Source organism: Ruditapes philippinarum, unplaced genomic scaffold (genome assembly GCF_026571515.1).
Source record: "Ruditapes philippinarum isolate M1 unplaced genomic scaffold, ASM2657151v2 ctg2994_1_1_1_1, whole genome shotgun sequence".
Lineage (NCBI taxonomy): Eukaryota > Metazoa > Mollusca > Bivalvia > Venerida > Veneridae > Ruditapes > Ruditapes philippinarum.
This window is the reverse complement of record NW_026853819.1, coordinates 32,767-52,176: the sequence shown is the minus strand read 5'-3', so window position 1 is coordinate 52,176 and position 19,410 is coordinate 32,767. Positions and strand designations below refer to the sequence as shown.

The window sequence follows — 19,410 nt, the reverse complement described above, 5'->3', positions numbered from 1 at the left end:
CACGTTTTCTTAAAATCTAGTTTCTGAATTTGAGTTTTACATTTCATTTGTAAATTGTAAATTTGTTATTGTTTATTTCCATGTTAAGTCAGTTCTTAAGATTTACATGTAAACTTGTTATTTAAAAGCGGGTGCCTTCAATTAAGAGGCATATTATTTGCTGTGCACGAATACAATCAAAAATGCTATACACGCACATTCGCATTTTCAAAAATAGTTTTCAAAAGGAACACTTTACATGTCTGGAATTTTGGCAACAAACGCCCTCCATAGATCTTTAATATAAGTTCTAAGTTTCGCAAGTCATGTTGAGTGAAATGTTTGCGCATGCTCGACAGGAAGGCGACAGTACGATGGTGACAATACAACAGTACGATGGTGACAGTACGATGGTGAGACAGTACGACAGTAAGATTGACTCTTTCTCCATCATACTGTCGTATTGTCACCATCGTATTGTCGTATTGTCACCACCGTACAGTCGCACTGTCACCATCGTACTTTCGCACTGTCACCATCGTACTGTCGTGTTTCTCTATCATACTGCCATATTGTCACCATCATACTGTCGTACTGTCACCATCGTATTGTCGTACTGTCATTTTTGTACTGTCGTTCTGTCATGATCGTACTGTCGCAGTGTCACCATCGCACTGTCGTGTTTCTCCATCGTACTGTCACCATCATACTGTTGTACTATCATCATCGTATTGTCGTTCTGTCACTGTCGTACTGTCACCATCGTTCTGTCATGTTTTGCGCTTTCCGTTTTCAGAAGAAAAAAAACGCTGTCCCTAACGGAACACCGTGCTATTTATGTTTTGACATGTTTATCGTCAAAACTTGTACAATATGTTCTAATGTTAAATGAAATAAAATTTAACAATTTAGAAATAAAAGATGGATGCTATACCCATTCTGTTGTACTTTTATCACGTCAGTAACGTTGTGATGACGTCATAATAATAGTCTAATTTTCTGACGTAACTTATCATAGAAACGACGTTCCGCAACATTAGATATCAACACGTAACGGTATGTAGATGCGTTTTTTATTATCAATAAGATTTTTTTTCTTTAGACGTTTTACAGAAAGTTTTGGTCAGTAAAGAGATTCAAAATGTTACAAAACTTAATTATAAGTTTAAATGATCATTTTATTTACTTATTTTTCGTTTTCTCGCTTAGCTCGTTTGTGATAAAGCTTAAACACAACAAATTCCACCCATTTTCAATTCCGCTTTCTCGCAAAATGGTTATGACTTCATTATGACTTGGATACCACTATCTCTTTATAGATTTAGAAAAGACATGGTAACAACAAAGTGTCCTGCCACTCTCAAATTGTGAAAATTGATTTGATTTCTGAACAAAGATGATCGAAAATCTTGAATAAATTGTTGTTTTTTGTTTGTTTTGTTTTTTTAATTTTTGTGAGCACACTAATGTATGAAAATCTTGTTACAGTGAATTATGAATAGATTAACAAGAAACGATTTCAAAGCTCATTCAAGAATGGACAAAGTTTGTTCATCAAAAAGGACAAAGTCGATATGTGGCACACATAGACGACAAGATTCGCAAAGAAAATTGTCAAATCGCAGAAAAGGTAAGATTTTTAAGAATTCTGATTACATATTTTATTATATTCATATAAGATTTATTATAATCTCATAACAGTTAAAGGTATTTAAGTCCATTTGAATCATGAATTAATCATGGACAGTGATATCTGTAACTTTGAATTCTATCTAATTTTTTAAAAAGACTCTGACTGTTTTCAGTTGATTTCAATGTCAACGTAAGTAAACCCTTTTTTGTCATGAAACCCTTTACACAAAGATCTTATACCCCGGTCACATATTCACGGAATACGCCCACGGAAGAGCCACGGATTAATTCCGGCATCGTCCGTAGCTACCCGTACTGGTCAGTAGCTCTCCGTATTGTAACCGTAATCAATCGTAGTAGTCCTTGTATATCCGTAGCGATCCTTGACAATTTTTGAACATGCACAAAAATTTGCTACGGAAAAATCAACCGTAGCGTATCCCTACTAGTCCGTATTAATCCGTACTGATACGTACTGGTCCGTACGAAAACCGTAATAGTCCGTACTGATTCGTAGTCCACCAACTTGTCAAGGATTTCCACGGTTTGGTACGGAGAACTACGTATTTGTACGGTTTCCCTACGTACAAGCCACGGTTTTAATACGGATTAATACGGCATTGTCACGGAAAGCCACGATCGTAATACGTTGTACTACGGAGAGGCAAGGATTAGCACGGTCTTATACGGTTTATTGCGTTGCAACACGAAACGGTACGGAATGGTACGGCCCACCACTGTTTAGTACGGATGAATTAAGTATCATGTACTTTTTCAAGGGTATAAATACTTACTTCTTGTTAAAAACAGACATATACATTTGCAGGAACATTAAGTAAATTATAATTGCCATTTACAGGCTGCGACTTTATATTGAAATGGCTCAGATTGCGGAGGCAGTGGTCGAGCTGCTTGATGACATGCATAGAAGTAAATTTATATTAATATCGTACTTTAATTCATAAGAAATAGAATAACATTTAATGTTACATATTTTACAAACATTAGATCGTGAAAATGGGGTAAATATGTACATAAAACGAAGTGTCTCATAAGCCTCGGACACTGGCCCTTGAGTGATAATAAGATAAATTAACAAGCTTTTTACATATTTCTAAAACATAAACATCACAATAATTAATGTAATTGTAAGATAAACAGCAAATCTTAAAATTAAAAGAGAAGCAGTATTGATCAACATTTTGCATTAATGATTACTAGTCCATATCTAATCAGGTAAGAGAAGACAGACTATATGGTGGACTAGAGATGGGCTTTTACGAAGACCGCTTCATGTTTAGTATAAGGCTCTCATGGCCGAACTTGTTGAGGATCCAGCGTCCTTCAAGAAATTCACTTTAATTGGACCTGATGTGTAACGGGGTTCGGACGCGATAAGGCTGAATCCTCTCCGCCAAAATCATTGAACGCTGTATTTCGTTTTTCTAGGTGTTCCTTTCTTTTGAGGCATTTTGAAAATGAGCAAGCAAGAGGTTGTGGGCGGATGTATTAGGTCCGTATAGATCCGTGGCAATTCGTTCTTTTCCGTATCAATACGTTCTTCTCCGTATCAGTCCGTACTTATTCGTACTAACCCGTGCTTATACCGTAGCAGACCGTAGTGTATCCGTAGCGCGTCCGTCCTGATTCGTGTCGCTCCGTATCGAACCGTGCCGGTCCGTAACAATCCGTGTCGCTCCGGGGGCTTTTAATGGTAAATCCGTCGGACTCCGTACACATACCGTTGTAATTCCGTACTTGAACCGTAGCAGACTACGGAAATTCACATTTCCGTAGTAATCCGTGAACGATTAGACCGTAGCTCTTCCGTGGCATTATCCGTGAATATGTGACCGGGGCATTATACCAATACAGCTTACGGAATGTTACATTATAATTTGCTTTATTTTTACAATTTACAGGAAAGAAATCTACATACGTCTTTGACTTCCTTTTCAATCCTGTTTATATAATGTTGTTGTATCATAATTGTATATGTTTGTATTATATGAAATAAATACTGTTTAAACCAATACAGCTTACGGAATGTTAGTTGTAACAAAGACATGTTGGCTAAAGTAGTAATCATGTCTTAAATTACTTTCCAGTTAAAAGTTTTGTGGAGAGAACATAGTCAATCGCAATTTTTCGGCCGTTTTTGTCAAACTTCATTTAATCACAGAGGTGTTCCGTTTGGAACATTGCATCATCACAAGTTGTTTAATTACGCTTCTTATTCTTTATATTATCAGCGGATGATAAGACCTCACAGAAGAAAAGGCGAAGTAAGAGCGCTTTACCACCACAAGGTCAGAGGAGGTCGATGCCACAAAGACAAAGTCAAGTTGGACAGCGCAAAAGACGCACAGTAGGACATAATAGTTCTAGAGCTGAAATAAGAAACCAGGCTGCTTATGGTAAATCAATTTGAAACCATTTATTTGATTTCTACATTTTTAAGACTTTGCAAAAATGTTTAAAATAATTAGAACAATAAAGCACCGACGACTGTTAATGCTTTGGTATTAAACTTGAACTGTTTTGTACAATATAACATTTTGATGAACTTATAAGAGTGGTAAGACGTGTATTTATACATTTGGTATCATCACTTGCGGGATAAGTAAAAAGCTATGTTATATAATGCTTTAGTTAACGGGCCTTTTATTATTTTCCTTCTTTTTTTCTTCCAGAGTTGAAGATGCACCTCGAAGATAACTATGACTGCGTGCACCATACAAATAGTTTAAGAAAATTTTCCAAAGAACACGTTTTTAAACGTCAGAATACAAAAGTGCCAGAAAAAGCCTTTCCTCTGCAGGAACCAAATTTAAAAAGGTATCAAGTTTTTTGCAAAGATACAGTGTGTTTATATATTTTGTACTTTTAATAATTGATCATCAAGATTATTTTCTATCAGAATATTGAAATCAATGTTGCCGTGTTTTAAACAGAGATACTTTACAAATAAATGGTGCAAAAAGAAAGAGTGTTTAATATTAAGCATGTCATAATTTAGGATGGAAATTCACTGACATTGCATGTTTGTCACAATTGTTTGATTATATTTTTTATGTTGAACAGGGACGATCGTCAAGCAGACGACATCCAGTGCCAACCCACGAAACAGCAGACACCAGACAGCCAAATTATGAAATCTACACAACATGACAACCTAGACAAGAACATTTCAGATATCTGCCCAAAGTCACAATCTACTTGCACTCGGCAAATCAGTGAGAAGTTGGTGAAAGAAGATATAAGAAATGAGTTGGCAGACAAGAAGAAAATAAAGAAAGGATTTTTCACCAGCGCATATCGCGCTGTTCTTGCTTGTTTTGAAATTAAAAGTGGAAGAAAATAAAAAAAAAACTTCATTCGTACATTTTCAAAATTGCGCTCAATAAATCTTTTTTGTTTTCTAATAATATATGATTCACTTTTGTTGAAGTAAACTTTATTTTTTTTACAATTGTCTAAGTTTTGTTTTCTTTGATGTTTTATGAAAATAAATGTACAGACATGCTGTATATATACATATTTATAAGATGTAATGATTATCAAGGTTTCCATTAAATGCCTAAACATTGAGGTATTCTTTTAATGTAACTGGCAAAGAAATTGCCAATCTATTACTGACAAGTTCAAGCATATAAAAGTTACGTCACTGAAAATGCAGAAGCTCTGATGGGCTGTGATTTGAAACCTTTGGACTCTGGAAATGAAAACGAGGCTAAATTGATAAGATTGGAACCAATAATGATATATTGTGCAAATGCTGAAAGTGCATTGGTTATATTATATAAGGTGTGAAATAAAGCATATATATCGACTGTCATTGTGTAGCATAGATGTAAACACACACGCACGCACACGCACGCACACACATACGCCCGCTATCTGGTCATGTCTACAAAATAATCTTACTGGTGAATATTGTGTGTTTTTCAAAAAGTTGAATAATTTATGAGGACTTGAATATTGATTCAATAATAGCTTGAAACAAGAAAAGATAATTTGTATTAACCATTTGCTGTGCAAGTCGTGATCAGTGTGTGAGTAATGAACAGTGAGTAGTTTTCATTGTGTTATACATGTAGTACTCAGAACTGAGTACTTAAAGCATTTAAAGTACTCACAAATAGCTATTCACAGCAAAACTTCTAACTTAAATTTAGTAGTTTTGCTGTGAATAGTTATTTGTGGGTACTTTAAATGCACATTATGCCAATTAAACATTTAATTCTTTGGAAAAGGCAAACTTGAGTTCTAAAAATTTAATATTACGATTTTGTAGCATGTTAGATGTTACCATAAGTAAACAGTGCTTAATTTGAAACTATTTTAATAAAGGTAACAAAATGTAAACAAAGAGGTATTTTGTCTTCCATATAAAATATCATTTCACTATAATTGTATTAATTGCCAGAAAAAAGAAGAAAGAAAAAACAGAAGAAAAAGATGGTTTGTGTAATTGTCCAATGAGTAAGTTTTTTTGGAAAGTTTAAAAGTGCACCAGGAAAGGCTTTTGAAACATAAAATTACAAAAAATATTTCTGGGGTATACAATGAGTAGATAAGTGTGTCAGTAGTTATATGTGAGTAATATTCACAGCTCTGAGTAATGCTAAATTTGTGATAACTATTTACTGTGTACCGTGAGTTACGTTCACTGTATGAATAGTGTTCAGTGTGTCTTGTCTGTGTAGTGAGTTATGTTCACTGAATGAATAGTGTCCAGTGTGTTTTATCCATGTAGTGGTAGTGAGTTATGTTCATTAAATGAATAGTGTCAAATGTGTCTTGTCTATGTAGTGAGTTATGTTCACTGAATGAAGTGTCCAGTGTGTCTTGTCCATGTAGTGGTAGTGAGTTATGTTCATTAAATGAATAGTGTCAAATGTGTCTTGTCTATGTAGTGAGTTATGTTCACTGAATGAAGTGTCCAGTGTGTCTTGCCCATGTAGTGAATTATGTTCATTAAATGAATAGTGTCAAGTGTGCCTTGTCCGTGTAGTGAGTTATGTTCCCTGAATAAATAGTTTCCAAAGTGTATTGTCCATGTCGTGAGTAACGTTCACTGAATGAATAGTGTCCGGTGTGTCTTGTCCGTGCTGTGAGTTATGTTCACTCAATCAATAGTGTCCAGTGTGTCTTGTCCGTGTAATATGTTATGTTCACTAAATGAAAAGTGTTAAAGTGTGTCTTGTCCATGAAGTGAGTTATGTTAACTGAATGAATAGTTTCCAGTGTGTCTTTTCATTGTATTGAGTTTTGTTCATTGAATGAATAGTGTTCAATGTGTCTTGTCAAGGTAGTGAGTTATGTTCACTGAATAAAAAGTTTTCAATGTGCCTTGTCCATATAGTTATTATTGTTCACTAAATGAAAAGTGTTCAGTGTGTTTTCTTCATGTATTAAGTTATGTTCAATGAATGAATATTGTTCAGAGTGCTTAATCCATGTAATGAGTTATGTTCACTGAATGAATAGTGTTCAGTGTGCCTTGTCCATGTAGTGAGTTATGTTCAATAAATGAATGGCTGTCAGTGTGCCTTGTTTATGTAGTGAGTTATTTTCAATGAACGAATTGTGTCAAGTGTCTCTCATCTGTTTAGTGAGTTATGTTCACTGTATAAATAGTTTCCAGTGTGTCTTGTCCGTGTAGTGAGTTATGTTCACTGAATGAATAGTGCCCTGTGTATCTTGTCCGTGTAGTGAGTTCTGTTTACTGAATGAATATTGTCCAGTGTTTCTTGTACGTGTAGTGGGTTATATTCATTGTATAAATAGTGTCCAGTGTGTCTTGTCCGTGTAGTGAGTTATGTTCACTGAATGAATAGTGTTCCCTGAATCTGTCCATGTAGTGAGTAATATTCTCTAATTGAAAAGCGTAACGTGATTTCGGTCCATGTAGTGAGTTATGTTCACTGAATGAATAGTGTTCACTGAATCTCCATGTAGTGAGCTATAATCATTTATTGAATAAACGTTACGTGATTTCTGTCCATGTAGTGAGCTACGTTCACATAATGAAGAGTGTTCAGTGTTTAGTTTATTCAAGCTTTTTTTCTATAAATACAGGATTTATTTTCATCGAGTGGTATGAAAATAAATATTTCATGAATAGCAGAAAAAGATTAAAATAAATCCCAAAAATACTTTTTCTCTTTTTTTTTTACCTTATAGTTTGAAAGAATTCCCTTCTATAATTTTGTGTATTGGCTGAATTTATAAGAAAAGAGTCCGGCAAGACACAAGTGAAAATACGGAAAATATGTTTCACAGCAGTGAAAATTAAAATTTCTAAGGTGAAAATACAGAAAATGAAAATATGCTTTTTATGTCATCAATATTTCTCAATATTTCATTTATACGTAACAGTGAAAATACCCATTCTGTTATATTTTCATCACGTCAGTAACGTTGTAATGACGTAATCATTAATTTTCTGACGTAACGTGTCATAGAAACGACGTTCCGCAACAAGACGGTATGTGGATGTTTTTATTTTATAATCATTATTTTATTAATATTAATTCCTTTAACCGAATGTTATGGTCAGAAAAGTGTTTTAAAATGTTACACAACTAATTAAGTTTCAATTATCATATTTATTTTAGCTCGTTTGTTAATTGATCAATTCTCAATGTCCGCTTCCTCACATGGTTATGACATGAAAAAATGAAACAATATTTTCTATTCTTAATCAGACAATAATATTTAAAAAATAAAACAAATACGTTGAATAAATTAATTTGTTGTGAGCACAATAACTGAGTATAAATAATATTTTGTTACAGTGAATTATGAACAGATTATCAAGAAACGACTACAAAGCTCACTCAAGAATGGACAAAGTTTGTGCATCAAAAAGGACATGGTCTTTATGTGGCGCACATAGAGGACACGATTCCCAAAGAAAAATGTCAAATCGCAGAAAAGGTAAGTTTTGAAATAATTCTTATATTTTTCAAAAGTTATTGTTCATTTGAATTATGCATGAAACAGCGAGAGTGTTATTCGTAACTCAGAAAACTATAACTTATTATGATTGACCATCACTTGGGCCCATGTCTACAATGTCACATGAACCTTTGCCATGAGAGTCTGGCCCTGCCTAGATTGCGTATCGAATGCTTACTGTATTTTTGAAAACGAAACCACAGCTGATGTACTACAGCTGATGTTATAAAACTTGACAACTTATCAGTAATAATTTGTCTTACAAGGTAATGTTACACTGTAACCCGACCTTTCGGTTCCCTCCCATAAACGAGGTACTCCAAATTGAACATTGTACTATCAAAAAGGTCTTCATTAAATATTAATATTTTATATTTTTCTTTTTTCTTAACAGCTGATGATAAGACCTCACAGAAGAAAAGGCGAAGTAAGAGCGCTTTACCACCACAAGGTCAGAGGAGGTCAATGCCACAAAAACATGGTCAAGCTGGACAGCGCAAAAGACGAACACACGGACATAATAGTTCTAGAGCGGAAATAAGGAACCAGTCTGAATATGGTAAATATTTAATTTTGGAACAACTTGTCCAATAACTAAGATTGATTATACAGGTAGTCGAGAAGTTACAAAAATGTTTGAAAATAAGACACCAAAGACAACCGCTTACAACTGCTAAAGTATAAATTATTTATTTTTAAAATGATAATGACTTATATCAAACTTATTAACCTGTCTAGCATTGTTATGATATTTTATTATCGAACCTGATTTCAAAGCTTATACAAAATGGAAAAAGTTACAAGAGAGATTTATATGTCATTTGTGTATTTTTTTGCAAGCAATGTATTTACAGATCTAGTATAATCACGTGTGGAGTAAAAACTATTGTTGTATTACGCTTTAATTGTCTCTTACTTTGATGTTTTATCCAGAGTTGAAGATGTATCTCGACGAAAATTATGACTGCGTGCAACATACAAACAGAAATAAAAGAGAAACTTCCAAAGTACCCGCTTCACAATGGAATGATACAAAAGTGTCAGAAGATGTTTCACCAAAGTGCCAACCGAAGTTAAAAAGGAAGGGTAATTCTTTGCAAAGATATACATTTTTTTTTTTCCCTAGCCTCCATTAGTGTCAAATATTGACCATCATTTTTTTCATGTGTATATTTGAAATGAACACTTTTCTGTTTAAGATTAAGGAAAATGATTTACCAATTATTTTTTTAAATGTTAAATATTAAACATATTAAAATTTACGATGTAAATTTTTGTAACAGTAATATTGCATTTTTTCATAAAAGTCGTTATTATTTTTTTACTTTAAAAACAGGACCCGATCGACAAGCGGGACGACCCCCCCAAGTGCCTACCCGCCAAACAGCAAAAGGTTCAAAACACCCCAAACTTTAAAATCACAAAAAAAAACCCAAAACTTAGACATGGGCATTACAGATATCTGTCCAAGGTTACAAGCTACTAGCACTCGGCAAATCAGTGAGAAGTTGGTCAAAGAAGATGTAAGAAATGAGTTGGCAGACAAGACGAAAATAAAGAAAGGATTTTTCACCAATGCCTATCACACATTTCTTGCTTGTTTTGGAATTAAAAATCATAGAAAATGAAATGATTATTCGGAAATTGGTAAAGAATGCTCTCAGTTTACTAATTTTGTTTTTAAATCACAAAATTTAAATGATTTATTTTGTTAACGTACATGTAAAGTAAATTTGATCTTTTTAAAAATGTCTTAGTTTTGTTTTCTTTGATGTTTTGTTGAAAAAATGATAATTCAACGTTATAATTTTTATGACTTGATGAAGTACGTTAGCGGGAAGGTCATAATTATTAGCGGAAAGGTCATGATCACACAAAGGTCAAAGAGAATGTTTTACTATAATGTTTTTTATTTGTACATTTTGAGTCATTCATATAATTTCCCTTGAAAAGAATAGGCCATGACCTATAGAAAGCTACGTCCTTGCGTATAGTTTCTAACGTTGGTGTCAAAGATATCTCGACTCTTTTATCTATCTGTGACGAATATACCTAGGCTAAGTAAGAAACGACGGTCTGTCACATTTCTAATATTAATTACTTGCATTGTTTCTTACTTCTGAGGGATCTTTCCCATCATTTTGGTATTAGTAATACTGACTAGTTACTAATTGGAGCCGAAATGAGATGTTCCAACGGCTGTGTAAAGAAAACTTTTGTTCGGCCGTCAGCAAGACTTCCTCTCAGAGGAAGGACACGCCCTGAATATATGAGCCGTGTCACGAAAACCACGCCAAAATGCTGTTTTGCGACCCAGCAATGGTCCCAGACCGAGCCCTGCGCATCCCGCGCAGTTTGATCAGGACCCATGATGTTCGCTTACAAACCCTATTTAACAAGTAGAGAAACTGATAGCGACAGCACTGGATTCCTTGATCAGACTGCGCGGAATGCGCAGGCTGGTTCCTTGGATCCATGCTGGTCTCAAACCACTTTGTGGTTTTTGCAGTGACACGGCTCATACTGTAAAAACATTCATTGGGTCATATCTTAATATTCTTGAATCTAATTTGGTCACACGTAACATAAAAGATATATCATCTCTTCGATGGTATATCGGTGCTAATTTTTAATTGCATCCTAAAGAGTCGGAAATCATGAGTTTACTTTTACCATCAAGTACTTGATTTCTGGTTAACCTGCCTTCTCACATGACACATTGCTAGATGTTCTAATTGCCATGCAATCGCACCACCTAAGATAGTATAATAACTAATGTTACAAAAATATTATTAGATTAGACGGTGACAGCACTAAATGGCGTATCCACGCCATTTAAAACTTATTTAACACATGAATGTGCGCAGTTTACATAGGGTGGGTTTTGGAACTTGTTGCATCTCCACATGATGGTTGTTATATGTGCTTTAGAAAAAGGAAAACATCTGGTTAACACGGAAATGTGAAGTTGATTTTACATAACCCTCCCCCCCTCCACAAAGAAAGCGAAGGATATGTTCAGTATGTTGGACAATTTGGACCCACTATAAATTGTTCTTGTAACTACACTAGGGTGATCTGTCAATGTGCACAGCTCTACAACAGAAAAAGTATCTTTCGAATTTCCAATCCTTGCTTTCACCCAGGCTAAACCAATGAGACGTCTTGGCAAACGTGCATCTCAACTCGAAATGTTCGACGTTTAAAAGAGGACAATTTCGATCGTTAAAGAGTTCGAAATCTCGACACGCAGAAACCGCGAATTTCGAGATAATAACTCGAATTCGATGTTAGTAATCGAATTTCGGAGAGTTAAGTCAACTTTCGAAATTTCGAGATAAGTAAACTCGATATTTCGAGTAAGTAAGTCGAAATTTCGAGTTAGTAACTCGAAATTTCGAGTTAATAAAAAACATACACCTGGCACTAATGCTCTTCCGTATAAAAATGATAGAAGATAACGAAAACAACAATTTATCAGATATATAAACAGATTTTTGGTATAAATATACCCTCGTTATCTTCTGGTAAAACATATTATTGCCTGATCATAAATAAATATGATAATACTTTAATTTTTTTGATAAAATATAATTTTTTATGACTTTGACTTTGTGTGGGTAGCAAAAATAGATTAAACTTTAGCAGCGGACAGTGCTTACAAATTTGTAAGCTGAATCAAACAACCTGCTGAATTTGTGAAATGGACTTTCCAAGCTTCTATTAGCATTGTTCATTATCAATAAGGATTGTTGATTGTGTTGGTTCATGTCCAATCCAGTAAAGAGCAAGCCGTGATTTCCTTAAGCAAGAAACTTTATACTCATTGCTTGAAACCGACACCGTATTATCGGCGCCAATGATGACAGATTGCTGGAGTTTCAGAAAGAAATTGATAAAAGAGTGATATTGATTTTCTGTCAGAATGTACGCCACTTTCAGAGGGTTTCTGTCATCATCGGCAACCTCGAAAATACATTTCTGCCAACAGCATGTTAGTGCATATATAGGTAGCATTTTTACTTCCAGCGGGCTATTCTCAAGAAACGGCACACTGGGTTTTATTTATAATATTTTGCGTGCGTTACCGCAAGTAATGGTTGTTAACGTGTATCACACGAAATCTCTTAATTGATTTCAAACTTTATACATTTTGAACATAAAACAACCATTTTCCGGGAATTTTTCCTAAGCTGTCAATTATAGCCCGCTAAAGATATTTTATGTAATGGGAAAACGAGACTAAAATTACCGTATAGTATCTCAAGTCAACAGACAGCAAGTCTGTACCAATGAAATTGACCTTTCTTGCTAATTCAGATATACTAACCAAGTTTATAACCATCCCGTATATAGTAATCGGTAAAATTAATATTTCTGTCATCAGCGGTGTTTTCACTTCGACTAGGCTAGTTTGGACGCTTGTAACATTCTCAAGAAAATACACATTCGATTGATATTTTGTATGCGTAACCGTACAGGATGGTTGTTCATGTGTACAACACGAGATACCCTAATATGTTTCAAATGTGATACATTTTGAACATAAAACAATCATTTTTCGAGATATTTCAGAAGCTGTCATTTAAAGCCCGCTCAAAATATTTTATGAAATAAGGAAACGAGGCCAAAATTAGCGTTTAGTATCTCCAGTCAATGGTGAGGAAGTCTATAGGAAAGGAAATGACTTTTTTGCATAATATAAATATTCCAACCAAGTTTATAACCATCCTGTAGACATGTTGTTTGCATACAAAAGTGTCATCGGGCGTCTGTTTGTTTGTTTGTTTGTATGTTTGTTTCATTTTACGCCTTTCCCAACAGTATTTCAGTCATAAAGGCGGGTAGTTTCCTAACCATCGTTCCTGGAGAGGATACCAGTACTAGACTACCTTCCTCTACCAAAGCATCTCCCGGGGATCGAACCCACTCCAGAGAGGTAACTGGATTAGAAGTCATCGACTCTAACCCCTCGACCACGGAGGCGGGCGTCTGTAACCAAGCGGTTAAGGTAGTTGACTTCAAAACACTTGCTCCTCACCTCTGTGGGTTTGAATCCCGTCATCGACTTTGGATTATTTCCTGTTACGGAAAAGCGGTGAATCTATTCAAGTGCCCGTTGGTCCCTGGAAGGAGACATTAAGTCTTCCCCCACAATGTAAGCTGGAAAGCTGCCATATGACCTTTACGGTTTTGGTGCGACCAACTAATATTGTTGCGCAAATTTCAAGAGGCCATTGTTAAAATATTACCACTGCAAAGACTGTTTTACGTTTTAATGTGTGTATTTAAGTACTAAACTTATAATATCTTCAATTATAATAATCTTCAAGATGGTTCAAATACCTCATTTGATTGCACGATTGTTAATACCATTAACATTATTATACGCTAAATGTGTAAAACTTACGCATGTCAGACATATGTTTTGTATAGTTAAGCTTTAAATTTTAGTTCTTTGCAATTGTTAAATCTTCTTAAAGATATTGCTTATAACATAGATTTATTGCGGATACAATTGCTTTAATAGGTTATGTCTACCGTTTTTAAAGAGTTCGTAGCCAATAAATATTTTTTCATTTATTCCATTTTCATTTCAAATCATACAGTATTATCTTATATTATGCTTATCTTTAAATGTCTGTTAATATTCGTATAGGTTCTCCTCGTAGAAATAAATTAGAATGATTAACTGCGTTTTTGACATTTTCAGTTATCTCTTTTAAAACCTTCTTTAATATAAGTACATTTTCATTCGAGATGCGATTCATTTAAATTGCATAAACACCTGTGTCATGCTTAAGCAGAAAAAGTTAAAATCATGCTTGAAGGGCTGTGCATGAATGCTTTTAAAAACTCGTTGGAACAGCTTCGCAGGCTTGGATATTTTGATAAAATTGAATCATTTAGTGCAGTGCGTTCTTCTAATAAAATCATGAAATCGTACCTAACAAAAGGAAATTGAATTCCACTGTAGAAAAAAACATAACACGTACGAACAGGGTGGTTTAATTTGTTTGAAAGCATACGTTTCTACAATATTTGTATATTCCAGTTTATGAAAAAGAAAGGGAGAAAGAAATAATAATAATAAAATTAGTATGTTCTGTTCATTTGTCATAATTTCGTTGTAAGGTGCATTATACTATTCTCTCAGTCGGAACACCTTGCCTATTACCAATAATCATCTCGGAAACAGTACAAATTTAAAATAATTCTACCACGTGACTTTTAATGCAAACACATGGAATAATTGGGGAGGGAGCGGTGTAACCTGTTGAAAAAAGTGTACAAATTTATCAGATTGAGAGTAATTAGTGAAAATTATCGATTCAATTTAGTTATACCATTTGACGTACGATTATAATCAAATCCGAAATATTGTTAACCGATATGTCATTTGAACTCTCGGTTTGTATAAACACAATAATAACCAAATAAATAACGCACCTTTTACGTAAAGACAATATATAAACCTATGAACCATGCATTTTTATATCTGCATTTTATCTGTAATTATATCTGTAGTAATACACACAAAATATCACAGATGTGGGTTCATACAAAACTACTTGATTTATTTCGTTTGCCAAAAGACATTTTGTATTGTACGATCTGATAGGCACCAGTTTAAACTCCCACCAACGGGTGTTTGAGTAGTTCTGGGTACAAACAGTCATTGCATTTATATCATTTATCCCCAATTTCCTTTCTAATAATAAACCCATTTCAGTTCTCATAATGAACAAACAATAATTGACAATATAAAATTGAAGTCATATTTATTAAGCGATAAACCTATGAACCATGTACTTTTACATCTTTGTCTAATCTGTACTTATATCTGGAGTTTACCATACAAAATATAACAGATGTGTTTCATCTGAACGGATCATATCATAGGTTCATAGAAAAAATACTAGATTTATTTTGTGTGCCAAAAGACAGTAATGATGTTTTGTTCAATTCAAATATAGATTTTCTGTCACGTTTATCTGTAAAATCATCTTAGAATAATACAGGCCTCTCCAACAGAGAATTATTTCATGACATGTTACCATAATAACACGAGGTGTACATGACGCGGGATCAGTAACTTGACATTTTACAGACAAAATAGGTTACTGGAATTATGCTGTCCATATTCATTTTGACAGTTATATGTCAAACGCTTATTCAACAATACATTATTTACGAGCTCAAGGGAATATTTATTTAGTATTTCCATTATCCATCATTTCCAAAAACACTGGGGTGATTGGCGGAATCGAGAGAATTCTAAAAGCTTTAAGAACAAGACAGATCATAATTGTCGATCATGACATTAAAAATACTTTTTGTTCACCATTGGGGGGGGGGGGGGGGGTACTTAGTCTCCAACTGAATGAAGTGATCACAAATCCTTGCACGATGAAGGACAGGTGGTTCGTATAATTATTTATGTGGTTCTTATCATCATTTGCTCCATATCTTCAAAATTTGTAGAATATATTTTATTGCGGTTTTGGGGCGTTAAAAATGGACAATTGTATTCAAAATATTGTTTCTGTTAGCTTTAGCATTTTAACAATATCCATACATGTTATGGCTATGTTTAGACTTGATAAACAAAAACAACTATTTATTAATTATTAATAATACTAAATTGTACCCGGCAGGCAAAATCTATTAAAAGCATAATTATGCATTTCAAACCTCGGTAAAATCACATTTTTGGCATAACTCAAACAGACTGCATATGCATTTCAAACCTCAATAAGAATAATCAAAATCATATTCATTGCAAATGTAAGTCAAGGTGCAAATTTATGGCAAAAAAATCATACCAATTACAAACAGGCGTACTTTAATATCAGCAAATATTCTGCAATACCATGCAACAAATTGATAACAGTTCATTACTATTATGAATTATGATGCAAGTGTTATAACTTGAAAATATTTTAATCGAATCGTCCGCACATTTTGTATCAAATTCAAACTAATATCTGTAAGATTTATTAATACAGATGTGTTGAATATTACCTGCATCACAAGCCACTTGTGTGAAATTATTATTGTTTAAGTATTCAGATTATATTAATCTATTTGCGATCATTAGCAAACAACTGAATTCTTTAAACTCATTATTATTGTAAGATTGCTCAAGGTGAAAATGTCATTTTAGACAAAATTAAATGAGAGTAAATTTTACAGAATAATTTACATTTACATGTGGAAACTTTAACATTGCAAGACCTTTCAAATCGTCTTAATTTTGCAACACACTCGTGTTCTGTTCATAATGTTGTACTTCTCCTGGTCTACCGAAGAGCCGACCAGCGTTTAAATCATTTTGCATAGCAAGTATTTGAACCCATAACCTCCGGGAACCCTATTTATTAAAATATTGCATCCTTTAAAACATGATAAATGAAATATTTTTGAAATAATTAAAAAATGGACAAATCATCTCATTTTTTTACTGTTCAATAAAAGTATTTAAAGTTAATGCAACTAAAGAGATCAGCTGGCAATATTTGCATACTTTTTTCAGTTTCACCCTTAGCCTCACCCTGAAATCTGACTTAATATACTGTTGGCTAACTTATTTTAAATTTCAATATACAAGTTGCCAAAATTTAAAATGGACAGTTCCGAAATTGAAAGCTAGATAGGTCTATTTTAAGAAAACAGAAGGTAAATAGCTTTTTATATGGTACTAAACAAACCGCATTACTACTGAACATAGATGTCATCAAACTTCATTCGTTTTGCACTGAATCTGAAAAGTCATTTTTAATATAATATTATTTTCTTATTTCCTAATTTAAAACAATAGATACTTTATATACAATAGAAATTCTTCATATAGTGCCATTTGACTGAGAGTTTGTTTACTTTTTTTATCAGTATTTATTTTATCAAAATCTTTTCATTTCTCGTTAATAGCAGACTTTTGCCGCACATGAATATATTTTGGTTCTGGAGCTCGCACTGTGAAATAAAGTTAATCATCCTCCTAAACGAATACAAGTTAATATCCGCTATAATATATTTTGCTCCGTGAAACGAATTTTACCCCGGTGTCTTATTTTCATTTTGCTAATGATATGATAAATGAGAAGATGCCAGACATGTTTACCTGTGTTTTTATACATCAATATCGGCAGGCGTGAATTTAATAATTTCGTAGAAATTAGGGGTATGTAACTTGCCACCTGTATAATAACAGTAATAAATTTGATACATAACAACAACACAAAATCTAAAATGAGATGCTGAAAGGTGAACGATACATTTATGCCGAATGCCTGACAACTAAACTTGAGAAAAATGTAGTCAGATTTTAAGGAAAGTAAGATTTGGATTGAAGTTATTTTACATGTTATGTGGAACTAAGCACTGATTTTGCATTATATATCACACAATTTTTACTTCGTTACTAATGCGAAACTTTTTTGCTTATTGCTTGCAACGAGTAAATTATTTTCTTTGTTTACTTCATACTATTTCACTTTTAAATACATTTTTAATTTTTTCATTAAAAATAGCATGAATTTGGAGGAATGTACAAAGCTTTATCTGATGATATATTGAAAAAAAGTAAAATTATGTTATAATCTCTATTAGCATTGTCCATTATCAATAAGGATTGTTGAGTGAGTTGGTTTAAATCAATGTTAATGGCAAGCCGTTGTTTCCTTAGGTTAGAAACTTTATACTCATTGCTTGAAACCCACACCCTATTACCGGCACAAGTGATGACAGATTGTTGGAGTTTTAGAAAGCAATTGATGAAAGTGTGATATTGATTTTCTGCCAGAATGTACGCCACTTTCAGAGGGTTTCTGTCATCATCGGCAACCTTGAAAATACATTTCTGCATGTTCGTGCATAGGCAGGATTTTCACGTCGACTGGTATAGTTTGGAAGCCTGTAACATTCTCAAGAAAATACACGCTGGTGCGTAACCGGAAAGGATTGTTGATAAGATGTCTAACACGAAAATCCCTTTTGTTTTAAACTTTATATATTTTGAACATAAAACAAGCATTTTCGGGGATTCTTTCCTAAGCTATCATTTATAGCCCGCTCAAAATATTTTATAAAATGGGGAAACGAGACCAAATTAACCGTTTAGTATCTCTTTTTTATAAATATACCAACCAAGTTTATAACTATCCTGTTGTAATCAGTAAACTTAAGATTTATGACATCACTACATGAATCTATCATCACTGGCACCCGTAATACGGGGTGGGGTGATAATATGCATTATTTAGTCTATTTAGTTTAGTATTATTTAGATTTTGTTCACTAAAGTATTTTCAGTTCATATGAAGATATACACTGGTAACAGCTTTATACTTGATGAATGTCAAAGCTAATATTATAGAGGCTCAGACTATCAAAGATTTCAGCAAAATCAGCTTGTATGCAGATGAAAATGACATGATAATGTGCCTTTCATTGGACTACTTGCTAGTATAAAGTATTGTCAATACAACATTCTCAATGTTGATAAATTCTAGATCTGTCAAGTCAAGAAGGCAAAATCTGTATAAATACGTATATATGTAATGATTTTCTTTTTCAAAATACAGAAATGCTCGTCCTAATTTAATGCACAAATTTGGCAAATAATGATAATTTAATGTATTACTTTTCAAAGAAATTTGCCACATGAGAGTTCAATTTGTCGCCATTAATGCCCGTTGACCTATTTTGACATTATGTTGTATGCATAAAAAATGCCATTGGCTGCCGTGGCCATGTGGTTAAGGTGGTTGACTTAAAAGCACTTGCCCTTCACCTCTGTGCGTTTGAATCCGACTCTTTCATGTAAGGATG

At 33.7% G+C, this 19,410-nt stretch overlaps 2 protein-coding genes across 2 annotated transcripts; both read left to right on the top strand.

Annotated features, from left to right (window-relative positions):
• Positions 1 to 1,469: 1,469 nt before the first annotated feature.
• LOC132738031 (uncharacterized) lies at positions 1,470 to 4,766 on the top strand. Its single transcript, XM_060725453.1, has 3 exons — positions 1,470 to 1,609; positions 3,864 to 4,028; positions 4,696 to 4,766. Exons 1-3 carry the CDS (start codon positions 1,474 to 1,476, stop codon positions 4,764 to 4,766), a joined length of 372 nt encoding a protein of 123 aa, XP_060581436.1. The 5' UTR covers positions 1,470 to 1,473.
• Positions 4,767 to 8,419: 3,653 nt separating this feature from the next.
• Positions 8,420 to 9,663, top strand: LOC132738024 (uncharacterized; the record flags this gene model as incomplete). Its single annotated transcript, XM_060725441.1, has 3 exons — positions 8,420 to 8,556; positions 8,972 to 9,136; positions 9,511 to 9,663. Coding segments are annotated over exons 1-3 (454 nt in total), but the record flags the coding sequence as incomplete, so codon positions are not given.
• Positions 9,664 to 19,410: the final 9,747 nt, after the last annotated feature.

Coding starts and splice junctions, on each gene's coding strand:
- LOC132738031 (XM_060725453.1), top strand. CDS start 1,474: ATGAATAGATTAACAAGAAACGATTTCAAAGCTCATTCAAGAATGGAC. Junction 1,610..3,863: donor ATTGTCAAATCGCAGAAAAG/GTAAGATTTTTA, acceptor TTATATTATCAG/CGGATGATAAGACCTCACAG. Junction 4,029..4,695: donor AAGAAACCAGGCTGCTTATG/GTAAATCAATTT, acceptor TATGTTGAACAG/GGACGATCGTCAAGCAGACG.